We start from the raw sequence: 18,626 nt of genomic DNA, 5'->3' as shown, positions 1-18,626 counted from the left end.
GGGTAGCCAGGTAGCCTGCTAGGACTTAGGTTGCCTCCCACAACCCTCCTCCCAATGCTACAGAGGTGTTAGCCACTGTGAACACAGGAAGGCCCCAGAGAGGCACAAGGAAACCAGGGCCTGTCGGGCCTGGGCCAGGCCCCATTGTCACAGGTCATGTCTCACCAGGGTGTGGAGGCCCACATTTCTGGCTTGGGAATTTGCTGCTCGATCTTTCATGCCCTTTAAGGCCTCCTCATTCCATCAGTCCCTTCTCCTGTGGCTCCCTGCCACTGCCTGGGTCAGTATCCCATGGTCTCTCCTCGACTCTGACAAAAGCTGTCTATGTGGTCTCCAGGATTCCTTTCTTCTCTCACCAGCCTAGCCTCCACATTCCAGCCACAAGTGTATGTCACAAACACTGGGGTTACACATATTCCCCGGCTGAACTCCTAGGCCTGGCGTTAGATCCCTGGTAACTGGGCACCTCATTTCCCCAGATCCTTATTCTGCTTCCCCTCACTACTCATTCCACACTCCACAACATCTCACCACTCTGAACTAGCCATGATCTTTCTCTTTTATTAACTTTTCCCCTCCTGATCATAAAAGTAGTTCAGGCTCATTGTAGAAAATGTAACCACAGGAAAATTTAATCACTGTTAACACCCGATGTACTTACGTCCTTCCAGTCTTTTCTATACCTGTAAATTTAAGAAAACTGGGCTCTCTGTACACATCATTTAATTCTGTACTTTGCATTTTTCATTTAATACTATTGTGAACATTTTATCGTATCACTATTCTTTAAATTATGATTTTTAGTGGTTGCCTAATATTCCATCATATCGTAATTTAATCATCCCCTATTGTTAGTCACTTGGGTTGTTTCTACTTTTTGTAAAATAATAACATTGCAAGTATATAAATCATTGTCGAAATATTCATCTTTAGGATAGCTTTCTAAAAGTGGTACTACTGTATCAAAGGATATCAACATTTTTTAAATAGTTTAGCTTCCCCTAAATGGTCGTGGTTTAAAATGTATAAATAACAATGATGGGATAAGGGGAACGAACTTCTAGAAGATGGAAAATGGACGAAGTGGTAACAGAAAGTTGAGTGGAGGAAGTAATAGCTTGGAATCCTTGCTGAGGGCAATACAATGGAAAGAGGCAGCTGATCTACCCTGCCAAACGTCAGAGCTACTTGGGACTTGGAAAACCCATGTACAATGAAGGGTTGGAGGGAGAAGTGGGGCTAAAAATAATGGCATTGGCCGAAAGTCTGTAGTAACACTTGATTCCCTTCTCTCTTATTCTAGAGAAGCATGCACAGCATCCAACCCCCAGACAAAAACATCAGAGGATTTTTTGCTAAAGAAATGTAAGAGCCCCACACAAAAGATCTCTGCATTCTGGCATTTAGAGGTCTCCAGGGAAACAGCTTGCTCCCTACCAGCCACTCTAGAGGGAAACTTTTACTGAGCAAATCCCACTCCCACACAGAGGACTCAACTGGGCTTTCGATGCACACACAGGGATATATTTGTGCGTGTGTGTGTGTATCAGTAAGAATCATATTTGAGGAAAGTCTCCAATGACAGTAAACAAGATAAAGAGAAAAAAGGACCCAAGGACAGAGGCATGAAGGGGGTGAGATAATTCAGGTGACAGAAGAGACTTTTAAGAAAACCTTTCTAATTAGAATACTCAGCTTTGAGAGGTATCTCTAGAAAGAGAACAGTATGCTACAAAAGAAGAACAAACAGAAAACAAGACTCCTAGAAATTAAACTAACTACTGCCCAAATAAAAAATTCACTAAAAAGCCTGAAAAGTAATCAAGGTACTCTCCCAGAAAACAGCACAAGACAAGGAAATGCAAATAATAGAGAAGGTAGTTGAGGATTAATCTAGAAGGTCCAACATTTGATTGACAGGAATTACAGAAAGAGTAAAAACAACAAAAAAAATATGACAAGGCGGAACTGTCACATAAATAACACAAGAAAATTTCCAAGAGTTGAAGTACCTGAGTTTGTATATTGAAACATTCCACCGAGTACATTAGGGAATTGAGTACACCAAGGATAAAGAGGAGACTTTAAAAGCTTCCAAGCACAGGGGTGGGGGAACAGATCACAGTAAATATTATTTATTGATTGTCAAAGAAAGAAGTATCAGACTGGAATTGATATCTCATTAGCAACAGTGGTTGCTGTAAGTCAGGGAGGCAATGCCTAAAAACTTCTGGGAAAATTTTTCAACCTAGAATTCCAGAGCCAGTCAAACTACCAAATCAAATGTGAGAGCAAAGAAAGTTGTTTTAGATATGTAAGCGCTCAACAATTTTGCCTTTCACATACTCTTTCTTGGCAAGTGACTTGAAGATGCACTGCAGTAAAATGAGGGAGTAAATGAAGAAACAGGAAGATATGGAAATCAGGACACAGTGGAGCCCAGTATAACAACAGAACAGTAGGCAGAAAGAACATCAAGGACGGACTGGAGCATGAGGCTGGAGGTCTCTGGAAGGGAAATATACTGGAAAAAAGGGGACTCTGTTAACAGAGTATCTAATTGGATGGAGAATTTGAAAACAGCTGAGGATGTGCTAAAAGCAACCAGTACAAGGGGAAAAGACCTAAAACTTTAGTAAAAACAAAACGCTGTTCTAAAAAGGAAATATAATCATAGCAAGCTACTTAGATCTGCAGTGAACAACATTTACATGGTCATAATAACACTCATGTTGTTTATTTTCAACTTTCAGAACAAATCAATAAACAAAGCATAAAAGACTAACTATGGTTACAGAACAGAATTCAAGATTATCAGACTTGACATTGTCAAAGGCAGAGAGGTGGAAAAGGGGAGAAGCAAAGGGCAGGATCCCATATCTTACAAAATGGGGAATTGAGATACTGTTTATAGTCAATACAAAACTAAACATGTAAATATAATAATAAATTTTTCCTAATTATAACATTCTTGCTCCTTATAGAAAATATGAAAATTACTAAAAACCAAAAACCCTGATAATTACCCATAATGCTATTATCAATAGGACCTGGGTTTGAGCCTAAGCTCTGCAACTTACCATCCGCATGGCTGTGAATGAGTCACTCAACCACTTAAAACATTTTCCTATATTTCCTTCAGGTAATTTATCTATATACTTTTTAATAGTATATAGTATATGTAACAATATTATGTGAAAATGGTACTATATATGCAATTTTGAATCCAGATCTTCTTCACTTTAAAGCATCAAGTAAAACTCTGGATACATATCCTATCATGCTATTCTATACTTCTAAATATACTTCTAAATATGCCCTTGGCCCTAGAGCAGTCAGAGGTTTCCCAGAGACAGGACATAAACCATATCTTCAAAGGAACCTAAGGTTAAGCAAAGCAGACAGGGGCTGGTGGGGAGTGATGGTGGGGTATCACAGGCTCCAAGAATGGTGTGAGCAAAGGCACGGAGAAAAGCAAGTACCTGCCTCTAGGCTGCAGTAAAAGGTGCATAGGAAGTGAAGAGATTGGAAAGATTATGAAATTCAGTAAATCATGTTAAGGGATCCAGACATTTTCCCCATAAGAGACATGAGATGAGGGTCTGGTAGACCTTGTTTGCCTTGGCACCCCATCTAGTGGCATGTTTGCCACAGAGTGCCTAAATTTTTGTAATGAACAAATGATACATAGAAAGCCAGAAACATCTCCTGGGTTTCCAGTCTGGGTGCTCCAGGTGGTGGGAGTGATACCATTTGCTGAGGGAGGGAATCCAGGAGAAGCAAGATTTAAAAAGGTATGTGTCTAGGCAACATCCTTAGAGTCTGTAGTCTGATTTCATTTTTTAAAAATGTCACTGGTGATTCTGTAGTGCATCCCCAGGTGAGAATTTAGGCCCTAGAACATCCATGGATTGGCTTCAAGGAGCCTGTATGCCCCCCACAAATGAGCACAAAACTGAATGAGCAATCTGCATTTCTTCAGGAGAGGATCCACAACCTTTATCAGATTCTCAAAGGGGCTGTGACCCCAGAAAGGTTAGGCACATTGGATGGAGGAGCAAGTGAAGAAGCAACAGATGTGGGAGATGGACAACTGCCTAAGCAAGGGAGGGAGGGGACTCAGAGCATAGAGAGAGGATTAGCTTCACTCAAAGACACCTCTTCCTGAGCCTGGAGGAATTCATGGCCTATTGGGTTTGAGAGGGTGTCTGTGTGTTGATGTAGACTCTCTCCCCCATACTGTGTATGTGGATGAAGAATCTCTCCCCCATACTCCCAAAGCACGTACATGATTTCATTATTTTTGCATCACTGTGCTCCACTTAATACAAATCTGTTGGTCTCATTTGAGGGTAAGGACTTGGCTCTACCCTTAATGCCCATCATTAGGCCTGGCTCTTTGATAGCCAAAAGTCTGACAGCTCTTGGCAACTTAACAAAATGGGGCTTCAAAGTTCCCATCCACTTCTAGCAAGACCAGCCAAGGGAGAAGGGAGATGACCCCAAGGAAAAGGAAAACCAAGGCCAACTTTGACAAGGGGTAGTCACTCCTCCCCTATCCAAAACCATGAAGAAAAAGGAGGGTTGTAATTTTTTTTGAGGGCAGGAATTGGACTGGGACGAAGAGCTGTTATTAGTTGGGGAAGGATATCATCTGTCTAGTAATCCACCAGGCTCACATGATTTGTGCAGGACTGGGGGTCCTAAACCTGGGTGCAGGTTTGTGGAAACTCAGACCTGGAGATGAAATAAAAGCAGAAATGTAAAAAGCCATTTTGGTGATCAAGGAACATGTTATGTAAAACTCAGCCTGCTCATATAATAAATACAAATAAAAGGGGCCAGTCCGGTGGTGTAGTGATTAAGTTGGCGAGTTCTGCTTCAGCGGCCCGGGGTTTGCAGGTTCGGATCCTGGGTGTGGACATATGCACTGCTCATCAAGAGATGCTGTGGCAGGCGTCCCACATATAAAGAAGAGGAAGATGGGCACGGATGTTAACCCAGGGCCAATCTTCCTCAGCAAAAAGAGGACTGGCAACAGATGTTAGCTCAGGGCTCATCTTCCTCACCAAAAAAATAAAATAAAATAAAATAAAATACAAATAAAACAAGTTAGGTCACAGAATCCTAACAGCCAAGGGTTGGCAGAAGCACAGAAGGACCCCCAGTGCAGCCAATGTGGTTAGCAGCCAGTTTTGCTGAAACCACAGAGAACACTCTGCCCATCCAGATCCTTATACTGGAGCGCCCCCTCCACCTTTGATCTCACACATTCTTGGCCTGCCAGCTTTACCTCACTGCAGTGGCTCATTACCTTGGTTGCATATTGGATTCCCCTCTGGAGTTTTAAGAAATACTGAGGCCTGGAAATAGGAAAATTTTAAAGTGCCCCAGGTGATTCTAACGTGCAGCCAAGGTTGAAAACCATTGCTTTACTGCAAGGCTGGGTCAGTGATTCCTAAACCTAGCTTTACATCACTATCACCTGGGTAGCTTTTCTGACATATGTATGAATGGAAATCTTTAGCCAGGAAATCACAATCATCTTGAGTATTCAATTATGAGGATGACTACACAATGTGAAGCTAAAATAGCTTAACTGTCTTAATGGTCATAAATCCCAGCTAATATCATTCAGCAAAGCATACTTCTAGCCTCTTGGTGCGTCAAGGTCACTAATTTATCCCAAATCTTCACACCTGCTCTCCCTCTTATGAGCTTCCTGATCATGCAGGAAGAAAAACCTAACTTGTTCCCAATCTCACCAGAGACATGTGCTGTTATCTTTGGGTCTCTCCAATCTCAGACAGGGGGACAGGAACAGTCACTGTAAGGGTCAGTGAGGACACGAGCATTTTTGATTGTTACTTTTGAATCCCATTGATTTCTTGTATTTGTGTCTGTATGATTTAGAGTGAAACTGGGAAAAAAAGTTGCACATGCTTTGATGAAAGACTGTAGTTGAAGGGGCAAAAAGGTTAAGAGGAAATTAGTAAGCTTTCTTGTGTTTGCCTTCTGTATGTGAGAGTGCTCTGTAAACGACAATACACTACGTTGATTAACCTTTAGTCTTGTAGAAATGAGGCAATAAATGCATGGGACTTCTGCACAAGAGTCGCAACAGACTGCGTATCACCAGGTATGGCATTTATGATAAATGCTCTTGCATGCTGAGAGCAGGGGCGGAGAGACAGACTCAGAAATCAGGGGACTCAAATTCCAGTCTTAGATTTGCTGCTTGCTACTCACACTGACTAAGGCACACCCCAGAATCTGTCACCTCAGCTTCCTCACCTGAAAAGGAGACTATATGCCCCTTTCTCAGGCTCTCCACAGATCTGGGTGGGGGTTACAGGTGGTTAGACAAGCATGGCAGAACAAAGAGAACCTGGATTTAGGTCCTAGATTTGAATATAGGCTCTGTCACTTGTTACTTGGCCTTGCGTTAACTGACCACTCTCAGGTAAATGGGGCAAACACCTCTTCCGTTACAAGGATTAAGGTAATGATCTATGTGAAAGCATGAGATAAGTGCTGGGTATTGATTCTATACATGAAGGTACACAAAGAATAAAGTTCTATATAAATACAAGGCAATATTATTACATCACTGTACCTATTGCATAGTTTTATAAATCATTTTTCTAGGAGTAAAGGCTCAATGGTAACAAAGGTATCTTACCTTAGCCATTTTCTTCATCCTTCTAAGTTTTCATATTCCAATACCTTTGAACTTTTCTAAAAAACAAATTAAGACCTTAGGAATCCCACTGTGCCTCCCCCCGTCCCTTCATTTCCCTCTTTGGTCCTCTCAGAATTAGAAGGGCTCCATTATTTCTTCTAAAGAGCATCCAGAAAGTGAGAATGACACCCAAACAGACCCCCTGGCTGGGCCTGAGCAGAATGAGAGCAGAGACAACATGGGCATGCCTCTAGGCAAGCTTTATTCTTTGACTCCTCTGTCTGGGAAGGGGGCTGTTAGTAGCATCTCACTCAAATGGAATGCAATGGAAATTGGGGGTTATTTGGAGACTTGTTGATCTTAGTAAATGAATATAGCCCAGCAGCATTTGTGGCCCCAGTGTGTTGTCTCCATCAGTCCTCAAGTGCTTGGCCATGCAGAGTGGGGAACGGTCAGAGGAGACTCATCAGAGGTCCCCAGAGCTTTACCATATCAAGATTCATGAGGTATAGACATGAGGGAAGCGGCTGTTTCCTACTTCTGTCCATTTTAGGAGCAGGAGATGGTTAACAGGTTTTTTTGATGTTTTTTTTTCAATTATCTAGGCAATGGAAAGCTTATAAATGTTCATCCGTGTATTGTTGGTGAATTGCCACCCCAAGTGGTTTCCTTAACTAGTCACTGCTTAGCCCAAAATACCAGAATACAAGGTTCAAACCTCCAAAATTCCACCAGGCTGACCTATACCAGTAACCTGCTTGGTGCTCAAGAAATTACCAGAGTTTTAACAACAAAATTAAGTAAAAAATACCTTTCCTCAAATGGGATCTTTATCACTTAGCTTTGTATGATCCATTTCTAAGAAAGCCACATTCCATTTCAGACAACATGACTACTTAGGGAACAGCTAAAAACAAAGTCCTTGCCTTTAGGTACTTAAGTTTTCATTTTCTTTAAATTAGCCTCTGAAATGCTTGTGTTTCGTAATGCACTCCCGAAAACTGTTACTGTTAAAGACCCAGCAGGCCTCATTTTTATAAAGGAGGAAGAAAACAGCAAAGAAGTGTCCCACTTGGGGGTAATAGGTTATGATCAATGCCTGGAGGTCTTCCTCTTCCTTTACTTGTTACTCAACAAGATGGGTTCTGTGATGCCGCATGAGGTGCGAGTTAGAAATGAAAGCCGCACCACACTTCTCACATTCGTAGGGCTTTTCCCCAGTGTGGGTTCTCTGGTGCACGGTGAGGCTCGACCTCTGCCTGAAGGCCTTGCCACACTCATTGCATGCGTACGGTTTTTCCCCATTATGAATTCTCTGATGAATAAGCAGGTACGAGCTGCACGTGAAAGCCTTCCCACACTCATTACACACGTAAGGAAGATCCCCACTGTGAATCCTCTGGTGCACAATAAGGCAAGAGAGCTGACTGAAGGCTTTTCCACACTCGCTGCAGTCATAAGGTTTCTCTGCAGTGTGAATTCTCTGGTGCACAATAAGGTGAGAAAAACAACTAAAGGCTTTTCCACACTCTTTACACTCATATGGCTTCTCACCAGTATGGCTTCGCTGATGCACAATAAGATTTGCACTCTGGGTGAAGGCTTTGCCACAATCATTACAGGCAAAGGGCTTTTCACCAGTGTGGATCCTCTGGTGGACAATGAGGTTTGAGCTCCGAGTAAATGTTTTCCCACACTCATTACATTCATAGCATTTTTCTGTAATGTGGACTTTCTGGTGCCGAGCAAGTTGTGAGCTATAACTGAAGGCTTTCTCACATTCACTGCACTTAAAGATTTTTTCTAAGGAGTGGATCTTTTGATGTACAGTCAGATTTGAACTCTGAGTGAAGGCTTTCCCACATTTTGCACAAACGTACGGTTTCTGTCCAGTGTGGATTCGCTGATGCACAACAAGGTTTGCACTCTGAATGAAGGCCTTCCCACACTCATGACATTCGAAGGGTTTCTCCCCAGTGTGGATTCGCTGATGCACTACAAGGTTTGCACTCTGACTAAAGCCCTTCCCACACACGCTACATGTAAAAGGTTTCTGCCCAGGCTGGCTTTTCTGATTTTTAACAGTGCCAGAACTAAGGCTGTATCTTTCCCCAGATTTCTGACATTTCTGGTCTTCCTCTTCTTTGAAGCTTTCAGGTATGTGACAGTCCTTCACTGTCACTTGTCTGAAATCTTTCTTCTCCCTCTTGATTCTCTGCCTCTTTAACATGTTCCCTTTTTCACAGGCTTCTCCTAACTCAGGTCCTTGAGGGTCAAGTTTCTGGATTCTTTCTGATATTATGAAGGGTTTTTCTGCTTCATCACATATCTCAGTTTTTGGAACCAGTAACTGTGGCTTCTTGGTTTCAGCACCTGAAACAACAAAGAGAAAATACAAATGTCAGATTTTTATGGCCTAGAAAAAGAATAGGATCATCATCTCATAAAGGTCAGGAAGTACATGACTTCACTATCTGCAAAATACCTTCAACAAGGAAAGAATTCCTTCATGTGTCACCTCTTCTCTGCAGATTCTTCTACCAGGTCTGTGCCCTCCTCCCACTAGAGCAGAATCCACTGACTCACGGTCTTTCCAGCACTTCTGCTTACCTCCATTAGCCATTTAACACACTGCCTCCTGCCAGGGAAGCCGTCTCCAGACAGCTGTCCTACTGGTTGTGTAATGACTGATCTCACAATTATTATACCGGTTATGGAGGACACCAGTCTCTCCCCAGCCTTGCCTTCTTACTTTAGCCACTTAGTGTGGATTTGCTTACAACTCTCCAGTTAATTAGGGAGATTCACTCCCTGTGAACAAAGATCTAGGCAACTTAGGCTTTTGTGTATGATGATGCTGGATATCAAAGAAAGGATAAGCATGGAGAGAAAGGGTCACAATGGATGCCAAGAGGGCCATAGTAGCCAAAAGCATCCGTAACACTGAGAGGCTGCGCAGCACAGAGGTTAAGAACATCCTGGAGCCAGACTGCCTGGTTTCAAATCCCTGCTCCACTACTTACCAGGTGCGTAACTTTGGGCTAGTAACTTAACTTCTCTGTGCCTCAGTTTCCTTATCTCTAAAATAGGGGCAATAAGACCACAAAAGGATTTACTGAGTTACTCTATGTCAATTGCTGAGAACAGCCATGGAGCTCAGTAAGTGACTTTGTGAGAATCTGCAGTGACTTCCAGCCTGACCACTGGTGCTGTGGCTCAAAGTGGGCCAGGAGGAAAGATGAACCTTAGGGGATGGGAGCTGATATAGTGATAGATGGCAACACTAGAAGGCACTAAAAAAGAATGTGAACCGAGTAAACAGTTTACCCCTTGTGGGAGAAAAGAGCCTACCCTGTGTCAAGGAAAGCTGACCTTTTTGAGTTAAGCGTGAGACATGGCATAGCCTGTTCCATAATGCCAAAAATATCATGAGAACACCAAAACATCCTGAAGTTTTAAAACTCTGACTAGTCTCTGCTGCTCTACCTCGCCTCAGAACCCTAATGGTGTCAGAAAGGGGGCATGCAGTCAGTAACATCATAGGTCTTCAGGTGTGTCTCCTCTCCACCCCCACCACCCTTGACCCTGGAATGTGCATCCACGCAGCCCCGTGTTGGTAGAGTAACTCCTTAATAAGTGTTTGTGAATTAAACCAAGCTCACGAAAACTACTCAGATAATAAGGCAAGTGAAATGAGGGCCAGCAGGAGTGGGAGGCAAGCCTGCAGAGAAGGGAGGTATTCCCACTGGTGGTGTCAGCTTAGACGTGAGCAGTGAAGCCATGAGCTGCAGCAACTGCACAGAGGGAATCCAGCATCCACAAAACATCCTACTGGCAAAGCCAGGGCAACTCTCCCACCAATGAGATGTGGGTGGGACAAGGATGTTGGGTAGTACAAAGCAATATGGGGGGCAGGGCAGGGAAACAGCCCAGTTTGGCTGCCTGGATAAGACCACGGTATGAAATTCCATCACAATCATTCAGATAAGATGGACAGTGTCAGAGGAAGGGAATGCCTGAGCACTGGATACAATAGAACCCCCAACATAACAACAACAAAAAAATCTGAAATGCTAATCTTTTTCTGCTAATTTCAATTTCTACTCATGTCTTTTTTAATCTACTCCATTCTTCTCCCTGTAGTTTAACTGCTCTTACATCTTTTTCTTTCTTATCTTACTTTTTCCCTACTACCTCTTTCCCCTACTGCCTCTTCATCTCTCCTCTCCTAGTTTTTATGTAAAAAAAATTTTGTGTGTGAAATATTCTGATTTTTTTCCCTTGTATAACTATACAAGGAAACTATACACGTCTCTTCTGCTTTTCTTTTGCTCATTACTTTTTCTCTTTCATGTTCTCTACTATTCTAGATCACTTACTTCTCATCCTATTATTCTCCCTTCTAACGTTTCCTTCTCTGCTTTTTTTTTTTTTTTTTAACCTCCTTCTTCTTTCCTTTAGCTCTCCATCACTGACACTTAGGGGCCTCGCTTCCCCCACCAAGCATCCCTCCAACAGGAACAAAGTCCAATAATATTTTAGCCTATAGCCTCACTCTCTCCCTTGACCCCACTCCTATCCTCCTTACTGTGAGATTCAGAATATTAGAAAGACATAAAAGATAAAGAGCAGCTGGAACTATGGAAGCAATTAGAGCCAATAACAGAAACAATTCCTTGGATCTGCATAATACTTTATGTCAAAATTATTGCAGAACCAGGTACAACCACAGCCTAGAAGGTCTTAGTGTAGTGATTATTTAACATTTTTATCACAGGGATGATGTAAGAGCTAGGGTCTTGGCAAGTGCCCAGGGTCTAAGAAAAAGGAATTAAGGCCCATCTTGTGTGTTCAAGCTCAAATCTCCTCGGGTGATTAATTAGCCAATAACCTAGAACCTGTACCTTGGCTTGTCTGAGATGGTATTTTTCATTTTTTGGATCTTATAGGATTACTATAACTCTAGGAAAGTACAGAAATAAATATAGAAATAATGAAGAAATACACTCAGAACACATTTGTTTTTCAACTAGAGCACAGGTGCAATATTAAGTCTTGAAATCAACACTTTTCATTTTTTTAAAAAAGAGATCTGAAATGTTATATGAGTCTGCCTCTTAACTGGTGATTGTATTCTGATATAAAAGGTAATTTGATTTACTAACTTTATAAGTACAACTCATTAGATTTAGAAAAGCTGTGTGTTTATCAAGATTTTATTTATAAGATTTGTAAGTATGCCTACTTAGGTGTTTGAAATGTTTTAAAGAATTAGATATATTAAATTTGCAATTTAATATATTTTTTGTTTAAGGAAATAAAAATAAGGAAATTTTTTTTTAGAGCCAGCGCTGATGGCCTAGTGGTTAAAGTTCAGCGTGCTTCACTTCAGTGGCCCGGGTTCAGTTCCCAGGTGTGGAACCACACCACTTGTCTGTCAGTAGCCATGTCATGTGGCAGCAGCTCACACAGAACTACAAGGACTTACAACTAGAATATTCAAATATGTACTGGGGCTTTGGAGAGGGGGGAAAAAAATAAGGAAATTTTTATATAAGGAAATTGATATGTAGGTGAGTAAAATGTTTTAAAAAGTTTAAAAATTGTAATCTGTAAAATTTGAAGCTTAAGTAAGCTTGCATTAAAGAAAACGCATGCATTAAAGAAAAAGTATGTGTCCTCTTTTTTACAAAAATATTTCTAGATGTATCAATGCAATAAAAATCAGTTATACTTAAAAGCTTAAAAACTTGGTTTTAAATGTATAAACTTGAATAAATTCAATATTAATTAATACATAGGAAACTGCAGATAAAACTCTCACATATCAACAACCCAGCAACACATCAAAATTTCCAAGGCACTTTCAGATATATTACATGATTTTATCATCAAGATGAAACTATTCTCCTTTACTTGTATTGGAGCCAAAAAAGGGCAAGGCAGTGTCTTATTCACTGCTGTATCCTCAGCACCTATCACACTGCCCAGCACACAGGATACAGGCCCCTGACAAATCCTATATTTATTGAATGAACGCACCCCAGTTTACAGAACAGGAAATGGAGGTCCAGAGTGAGAAATGAATTGCTTAAGGTCACACAATTATCAGAGGCAGGGCAACTACACTCAGGTCTCTCTCTTAATTTCTAGAGCTTAGTGTTCCCGCCATTACCTGCTGCTATGGAAGTGGCTGGCAGCGCAGAAAGGTAAGTCTTGGCTGGGAAAAGCAGAGAAGGAAAACAGTGGCCATTCCTGGTGGATAGGTGCAGCTGTTGGAATGAAGACTATGAATGACTGATAAAGCAAGGAAACAGAGAAGAAGAGACACACAGGGGAATGCACCAGGGAGAATGGAACAGAAAGCAGAAAGTGGGGAAAAGAAGCTGCTGCGAGTTTGGGGAATAATTAAAGAAGAGACAAGAAAACAAAAGGTGTCAATCCTAACCTTCCCCACAACACTAGTTTAAGAAAGTGACTTGGTCCACAAATGACTCATTTGGCTAGGGAGGAGAGTGAGTTCAAAATATTCAGGCATAGCCCTGCACCAGGCAGACTCACAGAATGTAAGTGCCAGAGGGGCCTTGGCAGTCATCCAGGAATTGTTTCCACACCACAGGACTCATGGCTACCACATTCTTGACCCAGTTACCTGTCACCCCTTCAGAGGTAAGCTTCTGCCACTGCTAGTCAGACATATCCTAAGTCCCAGCTTAGCAAGAACCAGGTGATAAGCCAGCTGTCAGTACCCTCCATGAAGATCTGGCTTTGAACATCATTATGGCTGACACAACTGCTCAAAATCCTCTAGAATTTGCACAAAGATCTATTTAAACAGAACATCTCCAGGGCATTTCCTCAAAATTACCACAAAAATTGACCCTTCTCACCTCAGCTAGTTTCTCTTGCAGGCTCACCAACCTACAACAAACACAAAGCATACAGAGGACATGTATGAATAGATATGAAACTTGCTGAACAATAAATGTGATTAAAAGGTGAATTTGAAGTTCACCTGTGTTTGTCTGGTATCTTGAGACTGTGTGGAAAATAAGCCATTTCCTGTAAGAAACACACAGGCAGCTTTCAGCATTCCTTTATCCAGCTCTCCCCGACACTTTCAACACCTCAATACGCTGTTGCTCAAGCCAGGAGACCAGACCACTAGACTCTGAAAAGATTTTGAGAAACCCCAATAATGGTCAGATACTGAATCAGGGGGTTGAACCTTACCTAGATAGGTTATGTTCCCTTGAGTCTCCAGGATCTCGCTCTCGGCCAGAGCCCCTGGTGATGAGTAGCTGCCAAGGGTTGAAGCAGCAGGTGCCTCCTGCATTGCTTTCACGACTACAGCCATGTCCCAGAACATGTTCTGACCCTAGAGACAAGCAGGCACAGGTGGGTTTATGAGGGGATTGTTGGTGGGAGGTGGTGTGATTACAGCTTTGAGGATGAGAACATAAGTACCTATTCCTGGAGGCCATAAAAACACACACACACACACAATTTTTACAAACCCAAACATTTGAAAAAAAAAAAAAAAAAGGAAAAGGAAGCCAGAGTCTTCCCCAATTCCCAAGGTGAGTTAGGCAGAGAAGCAAGCCTGCCACCTTCTTCCCTATCACTGTGATTTCACCTCACTGAACTCCAGCATCCAAACCTAACTTGCCAGGGAGTGCATGACAAGATAAGAGGGCACATGAGGAGATTTTCCAGAGCAGACTTTTCTGAGGTCTAAAGATCAAAGAAGCAAGGTTCTGATCATATTATTACAGAGAGGCTTTGGGAAACCTCAGTCTTCATCTGGCCAGTGATGGTAAGGGGTGTGTTTGAAAACATTAAGGACCACAGTATAGTGTATAGCCTCATTACTCAAAATGTGGTCCACAGATCAGCAGAATCACCATCACCGAGGAGCCTGTGAGAAATGCAGAATCTCAGACCACACCCCAGACCTCCTGAATCAGAATCTGTATTTTAACAAGACCCCCCAGTGATTCCTATGCATATTAAAGTTTGAGAAGCACAGCATAGTTATGAAATCCTGACTGGAATCACCTGAAGAGTTTTTAAAAAATACAGATGGCTGGGTCCCACTCCCAGAGATTCTGATTTAATTGGAACGGGATATGGCATAGGCATCACAATTTTATAAAAAGCTCCCCAGGTAATTCTTTGTAGCAAAGTTTGACAACCACTGGTTTACAGAAAGTACTAAATGACACATCAATCAGCAGAGAATATTTCTATCACAGTCTTGCACTGGGTAACAATGTTGTGTGGTCAACAGCATATATGATGGTGGTCTCATAAGATTAGTACCATATAGCCTAGGTAAGTAGTAGGCTATAGCATCTAGGCTTGTGTAAGTACACTCTGTGACGTTCACACGATGAAATCACCTAACGATGCATTTTTCAGAACGTACCCCTGTCGTTAAGTGAGGCTTGACCATATATTCCAAAGGACTAGAAGTCAGAGCCCTAGCCAGGAAACAAGACTCCAGGGGTGGAAGCAGAGGGACAGAGTCCCCTCTGAAACCACTTGAGGTCTTCATGTCTCTCCTCCCCACTTCCTCCCAGACCATCACTTACCTTTCCCTCCTGTTCTGATACATCAAGGCCTGTCTGAGGACCCTCCCCAGGGGCCCAGACTTTGACGTTCTCAGAGCGCACTTGTTGGCTGGATGCCTGACCTAGGAAGTTTTCCTCTTCTTCCTCCTCCTTTTTCACTGTCACTAGGCCCCAAGGGGCCAGGGCCATGGCCTCTCCCAATTCTGCAGTCATCTTCTCTCCTCAGCAGGGGAGCTTCTATAGCTGGGGGCTGCCCAGTACAGGTCAAGCCCCATCTAATCTTTAAGTTTCAAAATCTTCTTCTTGAGTTTCTTCCCAGGTCCAGGATGAGTACTGTTTACTGAGAAATCAGAAAACATCATTAGCACCGAGCAGAAGTTTGCCTGGATGCCACTACGCCCACTGGCCAACTTGACCACTGCCTGGGCAGCGGCCACAGCAACACAAGGTCTGCTCCACTCCTCCCTAATAGGAGGGGACTGGACTACAAACATGTAATTTGTCCCCATAGTAATCACATTACAAACAGCTTTATATAATGTTTATTGACTTTTTCCTGATTATAAAGTTAATATATATTTATAGTAAAAACTTGAAAAATACAGAAAATGATTAAGAAAAACCACCCCAGGTCCACCTCCAAAGAGATAACCACTGTATATTGTAAAATTTAATATATTTCTTTTAAGGGAAAACTTTCAACCACACTGAAAATTGTGACAATAAATTTTTTGTTTTTAATCATGGAGATACATATTTTCAAAATTATCAGGTTTTTTTTTTTTAAGAAGGAATATTACAATACAAAGATTTTTTTTTTTTATCGCCAAGGATACACAATAGCATGAATGAAAGAATTTCAAGAAAAAGACTGGGAGTTTAGACACCAACATGTTAGGGGTGGTCATCTCTGGGTGATGTAATTGCAGATAGTTTTGAGGTTCTTTTGTGTGTGTGTGTGTGAGGAAGATTGGCCCTGGGCTAACATCCATGCCCATCTTCCTCTACGTTATATGTGGGACGCCTGCCACAGCACGGCTTGATAAGCATTGCGCAGGTCTGTGCCTGCGATCCAAACCTGCAAATCCTGGGCCACTGAAGGAGAGCGTGCGAAGTTAACCACTATGCCGCTAGTTTTGAGGTTCTTTTTGTTTGATTTTTATTTTTTTTTATTTTCAAAGATTGTTTAAAGCTCCTTTTGTTTTTTGTTGTTGTTGTTGGTTTTTTTTGTGAGGAAGATCAGCCCTGAGCTAACAGCCACGCCAATCCTCCTCTTTTTGCTGAGGAAGACCGGCCCTAAGCTAACATCTATTGCCAATCCTCCTTCTTTTTTTCCCTTTTTCTCCCCAAAGCCCCAGTAGATAGTTGTATGTCATAGGTGCACATCCTTCTAGTTGCTGTATGTGGGACGCCACCTCAGCATGGTCGGACAAGCGGTGCGTGGATGCGCGCCCGGGATCCGAACCCCGGCTGCCAGTAGTGGAGCGCGCGCACTTAACCGCTAAGCCACAGGGCTAGCCCTTGTTTGATTTTTACATTTTCCATTTCTTCCAAATGTCTTGTGAGATCAAGTATTAGTCTTGTAAGATCAAGTATTACTCTTAACATAAAAAAAGACATTTTTTCATGTTGCCATTCTTCATGTACATCATTTTTAGTAGCAACACAATAACCTATGATGTTAATCAACTGTCATTCCCATTGAAAAAGGATCAAGTAATACAGAAATATACAGCATTAAATATATGTCCCCCTCCCCACGCAGAGTAATTAGTTATCAGTCACCAGTGTTTTCTCTGCATTTCCATACACATATGTACACCTTCATAAATATTGCTTATTTTCCAAAAACATACATTAGATCACACTTGTACATTGTTCAGCAACTTGCATTGTTTGTTTTCTGAACTCAATTTCCATACTGCATAATGATCTTAGAGGTTCCAATATAAGTACATATAGAGCTACCTCATTCTGGTATAGTATTCTAAATTATAGCTATGTTATAATTTACTTAACCGTCCCCTATTTATGAACCATTGCTTTAGTAAAAGGAGTTTTCACTGTTTACAGTTTGTTTTCTCAACAATAATTCATGTTAAAATTTTTCTGTGCAATTAGTTTTTTCTTCTGAATTATTCCTTTAGAATAGAGGAATTACTGGTTAAAGGATTTTATGGTCGACATGTACTGCCAAGTTGATTTCTAAAAGGACCACGCCAAATCACACCGCCACCAACTTAACAGTTCCCCTTAATCATAGCCAAGCTAGCAGGCTTTTGTTGTTTTTAAAAATCTGTGAGTAAAATAATCTTACATTTTAGTTCATTATGAAGAGAATGAAAATTTTTTATTCCCCTATAGATGTTTTATTAGGAAAAAAAGGGCTAAATTTCATTAAGTCCTCTTTTCCTGCTACTGAAGTGATCATATGCGTTTTTCCTATGTTAACTTACCCCCAACTTATTGTATACATCGAATTTCTTGAGTAATGCAATACTTTCATTCCTGCAACAAATTTTAATTCTGGAGAATTATTCTTTCCAAGACTTTGGAATTCTACCAGGTAGACTTTCCAATTCTACCAGGTAGGAAGGCCCTCAACACTCGTTTCACCTGTGTATACGCAAGATTGCCTACTGGGAGTCCTGTCATCAGACTGCTGATCAAACCCAAACTGGCCTCCAGCCCCAGGCAGCACAGAGGCCCCTACCAAGGGCTTCCCTTTCAATGTCCTTTCCCTATTTCCCTACCTCCAGGCCCCACGTAGCCCTGCTCCCGGGGTGAGCTTGGCCCCTGGGGTGGTCTGTGTCCAACCTTTCCCGGGCCAGGCCCCCGGTGGACGACAGCCGGGTTTCCGAGGTTGTGGGCACGGAGCCGCCCCCGGACAGCCGGGGCTGGGGTCCTCGACAGGACACGGCGGGCCGCCCCTGGGATGGCCCCACCCCGCGCCCCACAGATTCGCGCTCACTCCCGCCAACGCCGCTCACCTTGCGCCGCCGGGAGGCCACGCCAGAGATGCCTAGCTCCGGGGCAGGACGCCAGCAGACCCGGACCCCTAAGACTACCGGCGCGAGAACAATGACCGGACAGGAAGTGCCTGGGGATGGGCTTCCGGCTCTCCAATCGCCAGACCGGCCTCTCTAGGAATCTCGGAGGTTGCTTTCTTCTCGATGGGTGTCCAACGTCGCTCCGGACCAGGGATGCGAGCAGCAGCGTGCAGGTGGACTGTGGCCCTGAGCCTCAGGAAGAGGGGCATCCCCAGGCTGGGAAGGGACAGTTAAGCGAGGCACGGACCTGGGAGCCTGAAGCTACAAAGCATTAATCTGTGGAAAGCCCTGATAATTTGCCCCAAACGTTTTATTTTGAAA

The 18,626-nt window shown here is 42.5% G+C and overlaps 1 protein-coding gene across 1 annotated transcript; it reads right to left on the bottom strand.

Moving 5' to 3' along the window:
• Positions 1 to 2,721: 2,721 nt before the first annotated feature.
• ZNF35 (zinc finger protein 35) lies at positions 2,722 to 18,354 on the bottom strand. Its single transcript, XM_087430836.1, has 4 exons — positions 18,246 to 18,354; positions 15,277 to 15,595; positions 13,916 to 14,060; positions 2,722 to 9,055 (listed from the first exon to the last, which is right to left on the bottom strand). Exons 2-4 carry the CDS (start codon positions 15,466 to 15,468, stop codon positions 7,809 to 7,811), a joined length of 1,584 nt encoding a protein of 527 aa, XP_087286962.1. The 5' UTR covers positions 15,469 to 15,595; positions 18,246 to 18,354; the 3' UTR covers positions 2,722 to 7,808.
• Between the last annotated feature and the right edge of the window lie 272 nt (positions 18,355 to 18,626).

This window comes from Ceratotherium simum, chromosome 5 (genome assembly GCF_057802395.1).
Source record: "Ceratotherium simum simum isolate JZ-2026a chromosome 5, ASM5780239v1, whole genome shotgun sequence".
Lineage (NCBI taxonomy): Eukaryota > Metazoa > Chordata > Mammalia > Perissodactyla > Rhinocerotidae > Ceratotherium > Ceratotherium simum.
The sequence above is the reverse complement of the archived record's forward strand: the minus strand, read 5'-3'. Positions and strand labels throughout refer to the sequence as shown.